We start from the raw sequence: 14,523 nt of genomic DNA, 5'->3' as shown, positions 1-14,523 counted from the left end.
ATAAAGGGGCCTTAAATAACAAATCATGTCTGGGGAATATTTTAGCACATTAGAAATCATTTTTAGGTTGGGTTATTTGCAACTTTTACATTCTAAGGATGAACAAATGCTATCTAAAGTCGCTTAGCTTTTAATATACCATATACTACAAATGCAAACTCCAGCATCATTATCCAGCTATTTTACTTCTTTTTGGCTTACATCATACATAAAATGAAAATAATCACCTCATACTAGTTAACTGGACATGTAAATAAGCTTTAGAAATCTATTGTCTTTGTCCTGATAGTTGTGCTGTACCTAAGCACATGCTGCCCTTGGTGGAGAGCCAAATCATCCATATCAAGAACCGCCACTGATTACAGCCATGTGTAACTTTTAAGACTGGCGGGAAAGGATGGTCTTAAACTGTAAAAATACTTCCATTCCTTTTGTTTTGTTGCTTAAAGCTTTGACTATTTTTTGTTATTCTAAAACATCCCATAAAATGGAGTGTATTCTTAATGGTACGATAACAGAGGATGATGATTTTATTCAAAGACCAGCGGTAAAAGGCTGGTGAAAAGGGGCACGTATGTGTGTTAATCATAAGTGGCCAAATTTGCATTTGCAAGTTTCGGTTTTCTAAACATGTGACAGAGTTTAGATTTATTTAATAAATGCAATATGCTGAAAATAATTATTAATCATTTGTGTAATATCTAGCTCATCCTACCGATTTTCTGACTTGCAACTGAAATGGATTGTGTTTTCTTTGTACTTGAAATGCAGAAATCAAAATAAGTTGGCTTCACATTAAAAAAACAAACAGGAATTCAAGTGAACTCAGGTGGCTCCTCAAAGGCTCCAACCTTAAAATCCAGCATGGTTTCTGAGGGAAGAAGCTGTATTAATACAATTTTATTTGTGTTTTTTTGATCATCTTGTTATCTTCAACAAGATAAGTTCCAACAATCCAAAAACATGCCTGTGGATATATTGTCATGCATGCATTGTTGTCCGTTCCTTAGTGTCTCAGGTTTGGACCCGACACCCTCTCCTTAGTATTGGCTACCTCTTGCCCATTAACCACCTTTTACTCTCAGATTGCTGCTTTATTATGAAAGAAACCACAATCATTAATATTTTGTTTGTATTAAATCACAACTGTTGAACACTATGACTCAAGTTTTGATGCTTTTGACTTTTTTGCACTTGCACAAGAGAATAAAAGTGAGGTTGGTAAGATTTTTTTTATTTTCTACTTTTTATTTTGATTTTATTTAATCTATTTTCTGTTTATATTTTTCTGAATTCCATATGTCTATATCATAAACATCAACAAATAATTGGTTCCCCATACCTTTGTGTTTTGGTGATGAGAGTAGGAAGCTGCAGAGACCAATACGGTCTCTCTTTTACTGTTCTTGTGTTGTGAAAAATCATTGCTCAAGTCAGGAAAAGACTTTAGCTGCCTGTATTTGACATACATTTTGATTTTGAAAAACAAAAAATGGATGAATAGATGTAGATTACAGTATAGTATAGGTTTTGTTACTATGCTCTTCCTCATTTGACTAAGATATAATCTTTAATGCTCTGCTGTAGGTTATGACATGTATTCTAACTTCAGCCATTGAAGTTACCTTCTTTATTAAAGAATCATTTACGATACGAAAACAGTAACAAGTTCTCTTCTAATCAGTGATGCATTATGTTACCTTTTAAAAAACAGATGACAAATTGTATTGTTTTCCCTGAAATATGAGGATCACAAAAACTTAATTTCACCAATAAGAGTCTAATACTGTAAATTCACTTTTTATTTCTGGCTGTGCATTAAATTTTGTTTGCACTTGTACTGCTTGGCATTTAGGTGGCAGTATATACAATAGAGTTCAATGAAGTAACTGAGGATGTACTAATCCGCTCAAGTGACCGGAGATATTTCGGCCTCTGTCCAGATCGTTATATCACGTGTGAAAATGCATAAGTGAACAGAACGAAGAATTGGACAAAAGCCTCTTTTAGAGGTGACTTTGGTCCGCCTTCAAATGGATTCTCCAAATATAGGAAATGTAGGTCTTTTGGAACTTAGCAGACCAACATAAATGGACCTGGAGCAATAGGGAATGTAGGGGATGTTTATTAGTTTTCCTACTGGCATCCAGTTGATATATTTCAAGGCTATGTATATATGTTATAAGACCTGTGTCGACTGAGTTGCCCATGACACTATAAATCCTTTTGCAGCTTTAAGCCAGACACAAATAAGAATTTTATAATAGTTCTCATCGATTTCCTGCTCAGTTTGCAAGGTTGTATCTGTCTAATGAGAGGAACATTCATCACATGGTGGATTCGTCTGCTAAAATTCTAGATAATGAGCAATACATTCCTTATATAGAATAAAAAGAAGGTGTTTGTGCAATTCAATTCAATTCAGTGTATTTATATAGCGCCAAATTCACAACACATGTCATCTCAAGGCACTTTACAGTTCAAACAGATCATACAGTCAAATGATCTGGTTGCAACTGTGCACTTGTTGCATGAGATCTACTAAGATTGTGTGTCTAAATAACAGATGCAAAACTGTGGCGGCCCACCCTGTTTGAAATAGGATTCTGCTTACTGGCTGGTGCCATGAGGAGTTTGAGTGAGATAAATGAAAGCGGCGCTTGTATGACGTCATCCACGTGCGCCGGCTACCGTTCATTCATCCTGTCCGCTAAACTGATGCTAGTTTTACTTACATGCCTGGAAGATGTCTAGTGCTACTACCACAGATGATCTCGCTCTCAAAATGAAATTGAACGATTCAGATTAGCTTGCCGAACGAATATAAGGGGTAGAGCGTAGCTGCCTGTGGCCCGGGCTGCCTGTCACAACTCCAGTCCGGCACGCAGATGACGTCATACACACGCCGCTTTGTTTTTAAAAGTATAAATATAAAAAATATAACCGCGGATGTCTGGGGGACAGTGATTCGCCCACATGTTATGAATGCTGGCATACCATAAAGAATAATTTATGAACAGTTTAGTGTGTGCCTTCAACTCGTTGCCCATAGGAAGACGTTACTTGGACATAACCAAACCGAATATCTTCAGAACAGCTCCAAATAACACAAAACTCATATGGGTGAGTAGAACATGATGTAATAACATAAAATCAAGGGCCCGATGTAAAAAAAAATGGTGTTTCCCTTTAATAAAACAGATAAAGTCTGTTGGTGCATCAAAAAAATCTTTCCCTGGATTGTTTAACCATCAAAATAAGTCAAAATCATCTAACACATCTGCTAAATAAAAATCTATAGAAAAAACAAACAAACAGCTATCTCCCTACTAGAACCAATTAAAGGTAAAACTTCTACTCTGCCTTTATATATATATATATATTTTTTGCTGTGGTAATATTTCCTCGCAACAGAACCCTTGTCCACTAAAGCCAAGGTACTTTTCAACACTTCACAGTACATACCAGAAAATAGCTGCTGCTGTCTGTTATGAAAACAAACAAACAAACATACGTTTTGAAGTTTAAATTAACAACAATAACCAAAACCTATGCAACTCAGTTGATGATTGAACCATATTTTACCCAGGCTATGGCAGGGCTTGAGTGAAGGCCAAGGGGGGAATGGCCACCCACTGTGGAACAAGCCGTTCTCCTCTAAACAAGAGGATGGCAGCAGTAAAGACACCATGTCCAACTTCGACATTTCAAGTTTTTGTATTAACCAAAACCTGAACAGAAATACAACAATTAATTATTCACAACTATATAAACCAATAAAAACGAATAAGAAAGAATGTACGCTCTTCCAGGAATTACTTTTTATGTCTTATGGGGGAAAGTTTTTCTCTGCAATAATCTGTGAATAATGTAAGTAAGAACATCTACTGAACCCATTTAATTTTTTTAAAATTTTTTTGGTTGATATAGAACCATAAAATATGATTCGAACATCCATGATTTACAATATATGTTTAAATATATGCAAATGTTGTTTTATCAGCAAGGGTCTCAAAAAGCAGGTCTGTCGTCAGGGATTTATTTGGAAAATATGCGTCTTTTGCAATTTCAAGGAGCCTACTAGTTTTTGCTACTGAAAAAAAAAAAAAGTTAACTGATTTTTAAATTTTATCTGAGTATAATTGAAAAAAAAAGGTCAGAATTCGGACTTTCATCTCATAGTATGACATTTAATCTCAGAATTCTGACTTTTTTCCTCAGAATTCTGACTTTTTTTTATCAGAATTCTGACTTTAATCTCTGGATTCTGACTTTTTTCCTCAGAATTCTGACTTTTTACCCATATTGAAAACTACTGAATAATATTTGAAAATCAGTTCACTTTTTTTTTTAGCACTGCTGCCTTGTAGCAAGAAGGTAGAAGAAGGTTCGATTCCCGGCCCGGGGTCTTTCTGCATGGAGTTTGCATGTTCTCCCTGAGCATGCCTGGCTTCCGGCTTCCTCCCACAGTCCAAAAACATGAGTGTTAGGTTAATCTTCTCTAAATACTCCTTAGGTGTGTGTGAATGGTTGTTTGTCTCTGTGTTGCCCTGCGATGGACTGGTGACCTGTACAGGGTGTACCCCACTTGGGATCGTGTGTGAGAAGATGGATGGATGGCTATTATTTGTTGTAAAAAAGTAAATTATATAGCCATTCACTGTTTTGGCCCAAATAATAATTTGACGGGTAATTGGGGGAAAAAAATCCCTAATCCTTCAGGGTAATCTCCTACAAATGTGCCAGAATATCCATCACCAGGTTGCTTGAGGAATCAGGGCTCTTAATTGTTTAAAGGAAATCTTTATTTGTTTTGTTTTGAATAAACAGATACACTTAATCACATCTGCTGATGAGGATAACTTCCTGTCAGAGATGAGGATTGCTGTGGGTTTGTGAAAGGTGTTTGGATTCAGCTGCCACTCCAAGAAGTCTGTGGGATTGCCCTGGGTGTCTTTTCTTTTTTCTCTTTCTGTGAGATCTAAATATAAGACGGTGACAAATAATCCAAATAGCCTACAGTAGCAACCCAACTGTGATGTGGGGGTGGTTGCGGCTCCATCTCCTAAAGTCTCCTCTGTTGGATCCGGAGTGCGTCAGGAGAAGGTCGCAGAGCGCATCAGCTGCCGCACGCGGCCGACTTCCCCCTCGCATCTTGTTACCATGAAGAGACAAAACGCCAGGACGCTCGCCCTCATCATCAGCATCCTCACCTACCTGGTGGTCGGGGCGGCCGTCTTCGAGACCCTGGAGTCAAAACAGGAGAAAAGTCACAAGAGGAGGCTGGACGCCAGGAAGTACGAACTCATGCGCAAATTTAACTTGACCAAAGCGAACTTCGAGGAGCTGGAGCTCGTCGTTCTGCAGCTCAAACCTCACAAAGCTGGAGTTCAGTGGAAATTTGCGGGCTCCTTTTACTTCGCCATCACTGTGATCACAACCATAGGTAAGAAACAGGTGCATTTCTATTAGTGCTCCTCATTAACACGATTTATTTTGTTTTTCCAAAGTAATGGGTCACTTATAATTATCCATGCCCAATATCACCTTTTAATTGGTGTGTTGGTCAACAAATTGAAAAAAAAAAAATACAGGTGATAAGAGTTAGATACAGGGGCGCCGCCAGGAATTTGGGGCCCCATGAAAGATATTGATGTACTGAAGAATATCATTTACATTTTAAATATAATTTTTTTTGTAAAAGTTCTACAAAGGAAAATTAACAGTACATGAAAAAGTTAAATATACATTAACTTTAAAACTGAATATACAATGGTGAGTTTATTCTTGCTTTGTTTCGTGATTTACTGCTGAAAAATGAGGGAGAACACAAAAAGTATTTATTTAACTGCTGGATTTTCTTTTTTATATTTGAAATATCTATTGGGATTTCTTCTCTTCTTCTTTTGGGCCCCGATTGAATCAAGGGCCCTTAGAATCTTCCGAACTCCCCCCCCAATACGGCGCCCCTGTTTGATAGGCGTGATAATCATTAAAGAAGGCTTTGATATGAAGGTATAACTGGGAAATATTTGACAATATTGTTTAAACTTTAAACAGCTAAATAAACTATGTCCTTCTTTCTTATATTATATTTTTACCATAGATTAATTTTTAAAGATCCATTCATTTTCCAATTTTAAACAAACTTAATGTGTTTCAAACTATAAAAACAACTCATGTAACCTTATTTATTTATGTATTTATTTGTTTGTTTATTTTTGTGATGCACCTGTTTGGATCCTGAGGCTTGCCCACCAGAGGGCGCTGAGGATCCCTTCGTAGGGGGAAGCTCCCTGGAGCTTGAGCAGAGCAGCAGAGGGGGAGAAAACCAGGAGGGTTCAGAGGCTGATGGCAGGTTGAGGGGTTGGTGGAGGCTGAGCTTGGTTAGAGCTTGTAGATCTCCAGGTTTGAGTTTCCCTTCCAGATTCTTCTGGGAGCAGGCTGGCTGATCTTTGACAGGTTAGGTTCTCCAGGGTTCTTCTGAGATCAGACAGACAGATTTCCACCAGAGAAACTCTTCAGGGTGTTTCTGGTTTCTGGAAGGTTCAACCTGGAACAGAGAAGACAAAATGGATCAGGTTCTGTTTCAGGTATCGTAATCAGGAGACTAGACAGGCAGGTTGGTTCAGGGTTTGCTGTACCGTAACTAACTAACACTCTGGCGCAGGAGTGAGGTTCTCAGCCCGCTTAAGTACTGGTCTCCTGATGAGCAGACGAGGAACAGCTGGTGAAGTCAGCTCCATCTTCAGGAGATCCAATACGCCCTCAGGTGGAGAAAGGTAGACAGAACCCCAGATCCCAACAGTAACACAAACCCCTAGGAAGGGATCCTCGGCGCCCTCTGGTGGGCAAGCCTCAGGATCCCAACAGCACCAAATCAGAAATGTAGCAAATTTCCATTTGTCAAATTTTCGGACCTCTTTAAATAATAGAAATTGAGCATCTTTTAAAAAAAGAAACAAAAGACATGTTAATTATAATATAAGCAAAATTATTTACTATAAAATCTTCCAGATTATAGGACAAGTGGGTATTAACCAAAACAACACCTAAAACAAAGGAGTGAACACCTCAAAAACTGTAAAAATGTAGCTGTGCAGCACTATCCTGTAGTTTTCCATTTAGTGTTAAACAAACATATAGATGTTTTCTCTTTTGCATTTGATCATAAAAGATAAAAATTTTCTTTCAAACAAATTCACACAATTTACTGTAACTTTACCAGAAGGAATTCATCCGATTAATAAGGATTAATCGATTACTGAAATAATTGCCAATTAATTAAATTGTTGAGTAATCACTAATTGAAGTATGCAGACTCCAGTTGACATTATGTTTGCTGAAAAAAAAAGAAACACTGAGCAGTAATTTATTAAGAATCCTTTTCACTCATGTTTAAAATACATTAGCCTGGGCAGCCATATTGATAGGCTACACCGTGAATCAGTCAGGTAAAGAGCTGATAGAACTCGATTTCAATGGTAGGACTAGCAGGGTCAACCTCATCAGGTTAAAAACATCAGAAAACTACGCGACTCCAAGCGATACTGTTTTTTTGTAATTTTATAGTCTGTGAAACATGTTCATGAAACTCTCCAGGGAAGGATTTCTGCTGGGTTTGCCTTAAAAAAAGTGGCTATGAGGGGTTATCTCTATTTTTTTCTTTATTTTCATTTCAACATTGCTCCATTGCGGTTAGCAACTAGTTGTTTTACTAGCAGAAAACCACTGCTGTATTATGGGTAATTCTGGCTCTGAGAATCATGCATTGTAAAGTCCTGCCTTTTGTGATTGGTCTGGCCAGATCTGGCTGGATTCAACAGTGGTTTACCAGACTGTCTGCCTGACCAGACTAAAATAATTATAAATAAATAAATACCATTTAGTTAATAGACTAATATGTTTGTTTATTTAAAGATTTCATTTATAATGGAATTTCATTTTGACACTTGTAAAAAGCAAGTAAAGCTCTCTACGTGTTTAAAGGACCTTTATTTTGCCACCTGTCCAGAAAAATACAGAATCGTCCTTTAATGAACCAATACTAGACGTGGTTTTCCCATATTTTCACAATTGTCAGATACATATTTCTGTCACAAACATTAACACCAAATCTAACCAAATAAATTGTAGTAAATTCTAAAGTCAGCTAAATTGTCCTGGCAGGATCTATGCAGGACCCCCTCAGCTCTGCTTGGCTTCTGTCACAGTTGCCTAGAGACAGGATCCACTAACCTGTCACCCACGTTCATAGATCAGGGCTAAAACACTACAGAGTCATAATTATGTAGAATCCAAAGCATCAGTCCTCCTGTACTAATATTGTATGGAAATACCTGTTTAAAAGGGGTTAATAAAGAATTTTTGAATTGAAAATTATGATTCTATACATTATATATGTGGAGTTAATGGTCATATTAATATTCTGTAGTATTAGCTAATATAAATGGTAATTTAAAGCAGTGCTTCTCAAAGTGGGGGTTGAGGGATGGTTTTCACAATCATTGTGATATGATCCCTGAGGTATTTGTCAAGATTTGGAACAGAGGACCCATTCTTTAAAGCAGACAGACAGTACTCAAAAAGCATTCATTTAAAAATTGATCTGCAGTAACAGCTGCCAGAGCATCTAAGGCAGGAACATCTGCAGAAAGGAAACAAAGGTTAGTGACCACGTAAATCTCACATGGAATGATTGAGGTTGATGTCGGTCGGCTGAGAACATGAAGTGGTTGCCACACAGTTCCAGTCAGAGTTCCAGACACTGAAGCCTTTAACACTACAGAACTGGCAGTAGATCAGATCCAAGCAAATGAAGGAAGGCAGGACAATCCAGATGGTGAAGTCCAAACCGGTGTAGAGGAAATGCTCAGGATTCAGAACCAGGAGATCAGAGGTCCGAAGAGTTTCCGAAGGGACATCCAGGCCGGTGACAGGAGCCAGTTCCATGTTAGGTTAACAGGCAGAATCCAGCAGAAGTCAGAAGACAAGTCAGGCAAACAGAACAGGAACAGGCATGCTCAGATGTCCAGAGTCAGAATGGGCCAAACAATCAGAATGCAATCATTTATGCCAGAGAATTCTCACGAAATGCTGGAGAATAATATGGCACTGATGACTGGAAGCCTGGTAGCTTAAATAGAGACTAGAGCATGTAACACAGATGAACAGTGATGAAAAAAACTGGGCAGGGCTAGGCAGGTGAATGGAATGAACAATCAAGCCAGTCATCAGCGCCAAGATCATGACAATGGAAGGCCAAAATACATCAAGAAAAAACGAATACCCCAAGAAAAGAATAAATGCACAATGAAATATGCAAAAGCAATAATTAGTTATTTCTCTAAAGGGCGACTCAAATATAGTTACCTTTAAACTTGGAGAAAAGAGTGAATAAAATGTATGAATGAATGAGGTTATCTTTGTTATCATTAAGTATTAGAAAATATAATTTTGTGAAAATGTGTAATTTTAAAGTGAAAGTCCAAAATATTTAAAGCTGAACTTTGAGGCCCTAGATGCTGTTCAGTATGTAGTAAAAGTTTAAGTTTAAATATAATATTAAGTTAAAACTAAGTGTGGCCTTGTAGGCGGTCCACTGTGTTACTGAGGCTCTCACTGTAATGGCGTAAGCATTTCAGGGATTATCTCCCCTCCTCCAGCCTGAGGTGGTTTTGTCCAGTCCAAGATTGACATCAATATTAAGCCAATACCAAAGTTGGATCATGTTGGATCATGCCTATGTTTGAACTGTTTTCTAAATTAAGCAGGAATTACTTTATAAATAATTTAATCAAAATACAAAATATGAATTGTTGCCTCATTTAAAATTAAACAGTTCATTAAATCCTGCAAATATCTGAATGTTGAATGTTTGAACATGTGGTTCCTTTTGCCTGATAAAAATAAAATAACTTTCTTCACGTTCTATGAATTGACAAAAGAGGCTTTCTCTTTACAGGCCCTGTTCAGATGACAAGATTCTGCTTGAGAAAAGATTTTTTTGTTCATAGAATTATATATATATATATATATATATATATATATATATATATATATATATATATATATATATATATATATATATGTGTATATATATAATTTTTTTTTTTTGCAAACATTGTGTTGTTTCTTTTTTGTATCTATTTAATTCATATTTCTCTTGTATTTCTCTTTCTGGATGGAGTTTTATGTAGTGCATTCTTTTTAAACTATGTTTTACAGTTCACATTCTCTTCACTTTAAAGGAATAGTACACCCAAAACATGATTAGCCTTCATTTTCTACTCACCCCCATGCTAAACAACACTCTGGAGTACTTTTTTGATATCTCAAATGCATCTGGAGATCTGGGAGGCTTCTTGCTGTCTGCTGACATTCAAATAATGGAGGTCCATGGCGCCCGAGGCAGAAAGGTCCATAAAAGTCCACAAAAAACGTGTCAATATTCCTCCATACTGCTCGTCCAATGTATTCCAAGTGTCCTGAGTGGGTAGTGTCCATAATTTACTCGAAACGAAGTCATTTAGAATGTTTTTAGAGCATAAACAGTAGTGTATAGGATTTCCTAAAAGCGCGTTCACGAGTCTACGGAAACCGCGGCAGACCAAACCAGATGAAAGTGCGCATTCAGCTCGGCAAAGAACTCATGCTCTTCCTCAACACTGAAGTCCTCAGACATTTTTCTTTCGTTGTTTCTTTCTTTGCACAGGTAAACAGCACATTTCTTCTTCTACGCTTGCATTATCAGCAGAGCAGACGCTGAATGCGCACTTTCATCTGGTTTGGTCTGCCGCGGTTTCCGTAGCCTCGTGAACGCGCCGGCGCGCGCTTTCAGGAAATCCTATACACTACTGTTTATGCTCTAAAAACATTCTAAATGACTTTGTTTCGAGTAAATTATGGACGCTACCCACTCAGGACACTTGGAATACATTGGACGAGCAGTATGGCGGAATATTGACACGTTTTTTGTGGACTTTTATGGACCTTTCTGCCTCGGGCACCATAGACCTCCATTATTTGAATGTCAGCAGACAGCAAGAAGCCTCCCAGATCTCCAGATGCATTTGAGATATCAAAAAAGTACTCCAGAGTGTTGTTTAGCATCGGGGTGAGTAGAAAATGAAGGCTAATCATGTTTTGGATGTACTATTCCTTTAAGCCCAATAAAATACACTTGCTCTTGGCCAATAAAATGTTGTTGCTAACGTCCAAACAGACCAAATGAAATGCGTTTTCACTCCTCGCTACAAAGGAAAGAGAATTGAATCTGTAAATCGCAATTTTTAAAGAATGAAATTTTTTTAAATTATTTATTATCTCATCGCTACTCCTCTATAAAAAAAGCCACTGGAAACCGAAATGTAGCTCAATCCAAATGCAGGTGATTGGGAAATCAGGATGTTTACAGCACTATGCGCTGGTTCTCATGGGAAATGTGGTCTTCGTGCAAAACAATACAGCTTTTGCCCACTGGGGGAGCCAAAATTGACAAAAACTGAACATTTTTAGAACTCCTTTAAATCATTTTTAAAAAATGTAAAAATTTAATAAGATTTTTTTAAATTCGAAATAAAACCCAAGAAAATAGGACAAAATATTAAACCAAAAATAAGAGCACAAAATGTGTTCCCTTTGCAACAATAATGGAACAAAATTCACTCCACAGTCATGTTGACCTGGAGATGGAAACAGTAACAACAATGTTATTTCCATGTCATACCACTAGTGGGCGGTATGTTGTTTGTACAACCTGCATGTTTACAAAGACTTGCTGCTTAAAAAGCCACTCCCACTAGGTTGTTCTGCTCATATGCCAGCCTGCACACTAGCACTGTCCACAGGAGTATCTTTTTAGTGGAATCGGAAAGTTTATGTATATTTCTGCTGGTTATGTACATTAAAAACTGGCAGCGTTTTCTCTTAAAAAAGGTTTGAAAAAGTGAAAGCTGGCAGTATGTGGAAACCAGTATGGGGAAGCATGGGGCAGGCAAGCAAACACTGTTTTAACACCTACCTGTGTCTTGTTAACAGATATTGGAAACCAAACCAATCCCTTTTTCAATGTATTGTTGTCTTGTTTACAGGGCCTGTGAAACTCACTCTTCAGTTGTGCTATTTTCAGAAAAATATGCTCTGTTATGGTAAACTTTGCCTTTATAGTTCTAGGGGATGTGGTTTTAGAGCAGTTGATGTTTGTTGAGCACATTCCTAAGATATTAAGCTGTCAAGTGATAGGAATCAGAGATAAGCTGTGAGACCCCATATTTACGATCCTGTATTCTGTTGTAAATATGTGACATACTCTCTCCCAGGTTATGGCCATGCAGCGCCCAGCACCGACTCAGGAAAGGTGTTCTGCATGTTCTACGCCCTGCTTGGGATCCCTCTTACCCTGGTCATGTTCCAGAGCCTCGGAGAGCGCATCAACACGTTCGTCAAATACCTGCTGCATCAAGCCAAAAAGTGCCTGGGAATGCGTCAGACTGAGGTCTCCATGGCAAATATGGTGACAGTTGGCTTCTTCTCCTGCATGAGCACCCTGTGTGTGGGGGCTGCAGCGTTCTCCCACTGCGAGGGATGGAGTTTCCTGCACGCCTTTTACTACTGCTTCATTACTCTCACCACCATCGGCTTTGGAGATTACGTGGCTCTGCAGAGGGATGACGCTCTGCAGAATGACCCTCGCTACGTGGCGTTCTGCTTTGTTTACATCCTCATGGGCCTGACAGTGATTGGAGCGTTCCTAAACCTTGTTGTGCTTCGTTTCCTCACTATGAATACAGAGGATGAGCGGCGGGACGCCAAGCAGAGGGCCTTGATGTCTTTGGGAAAGCCCAGAGGAGAGGTGACTCGTCTTTTACCGCTCTCAACCTCAACTTCCTCCACAGCCGTAGCAAACAACACCACAAAGGCTAAAGATTCAAAAGGTGCCTACACCGAGGTGCTGCATTTCCAAACAATATGCTCCTGCTTGTGGTACAGAAGCAAAGAGAAGCTGCAGGGCTCCATACCCACTATGATTCCTCAGGAGATGACATTCTCTGATGCCTACTTGCAGCAGAACAGCAACTGTCCTCACTACATTGATCCTGGATCAACAGGCTGTGTGTGCAGTCCACGTCAGTGCCCCAGCATAAGCTCTATAACAACAGGCCTACACATTCTCTCTCCGTTCAATTTGTTCAAAAGACGCAGCTCTGTTTAGCCTTTCGCAGCAGCTGCTCGAGCTGGAGCCTTCAAAAATAACCATTAACTGCAACTAAATGTATGTGGTGCTAAAATCCTGGTATTCCAAGACTATAATGCACAGAAAAAGGAAAGTGCACAAACGGCAAAGTCTTGATCAAATATGAAATGGAGGAAGAACAGCCAGCAAGGTTTTCTTTTTAGGAGGTTTTCTGTGGATGATGGTACATGAGCTTAATGCAGTGCATTTTGTGCACCAGAGATAAAGGCATAGCAGATGCTGAAGTCAATGAAATTAAGAGATATGAGAACTAAATCTTATTTACCCTGCAGCATTTTTAACATTACATTTTTTTCTTTAATTATTTTGTTTGAGGTCTCTTAAATGTAGGCTTGCAATACTATGGAGTGAATTTTGTTCCACTGTTATTTCAAGCAAAGAAAATGTTTTTTAAAACAAAAGAAAAAATATCTTTAAATTTACCATCCAGTAATGAAGCTTTCAAAAAAATTTTAAGAAGTGATGTTGAGAGTAAATTTTTTTGGGTGTGTCAATTTTTTATTTTCTTTTATTTGTTAAAAATGTTTTCAGAATTAATATCTCAAAATTTGACATTGATATTTCAATATGCGCAATGCAAAGCAATAGAAATCCGTCTTTGCACCTCATGCAGGAGGAAAACCCCCTGAAGTGAAGAGAATATGATATGTAAACACAATTTGAAAATAATGAAATTGCAAACTCAATCTGAAAACAGAAATGTAATAAAAATGCAGAAACCATAAATTCTTTAAATATTTTTTAAAGAAAAATAAAGCGAAAAATATTATCTGAAAAAAAAAACTTTGAAGAAACAAACCCTTAAAAAACAGCAAAGTTACTCTCAACCCCTAGTTGTTTTTTAAATTTAAATAACATTTTCAGTGCAACAATAATGGAACAAAAATCCCTCCATACATTGCATCCAGCTTGCAGACAATTCATAGACATCATAAATTCTGTTTTCAGAAAAATAACAATTATTTAACCACAAACTGTTTTTGCACTCAGTTTAGTCTAAGTTGTATAATCCAGTCAAGGTGAAGCAAGGACACGTTTAATGCTTATCTCAAGGTTATCCTACTGAGAACAATAGACAAACCAATTGCATCCTGTCGTATATAGAAGAAATTATCAAATAACACTTGACATTTGGTAAAAGCAGGAACTTGCAAATCAGGTTTATTGTTTTTACTGACAGATATTATGTAATGATTTGTGTCTCCCACTTTTTTTTTGTTTTTGCTGCTATAAACCCAAAACAAATTACTTTTTGAACTAAACTTTAT

The 14,523-nt window shown here is 37.8% G+C and overlaps 1 protein-coding gene across 1 annotated transcript; it reads left to right on the top strand.

Moving 5' to 3' along the window:
- Nucleotides 1-5,038: 5,038 nt before the first annotated feature.
- On the top strand, nucleotides 5,039-13,579 carry kcnk3b (potassium channel, subfamily K, member 3b). The gene is given in 4 exon segments (XM_038279512.1): nucleotides 5,039-5,053; nucleotides 5,055-5,140; nucleotides 5,142-5,446; nucleotides 12,321-13,579. Coding segments are annotated over 4 exon segments (1,299 nt in total). The 3' UTR covers nucleotides 13,214-13,579.
- Nucleotides 13,580-14,523: the final 944 nt, after the last annotated feature.

Source organism: Cyprinodon tularosa, unplaced genomic scaffold (assembly GCF_016077235.1).
Source record: "Cyprinodon tularosa strain WSP-4 unplaced genomic scaffold, ASM1607723v1 ctg150, whole genome shotgun sequence".
In the NCBI taxonomy this organism is placed as follows: Eukaryota; Metazoa; Chordata; class Actinopteri; order Cyprinodontiformes; family Cyprinodontidae; genus Cyprinodon; species Cyprinodon tularosa.
Note: the sequence above shows the minus strand (reverse complement) of the source record. Positions and strands in the feature narration are given on the sequence as shown.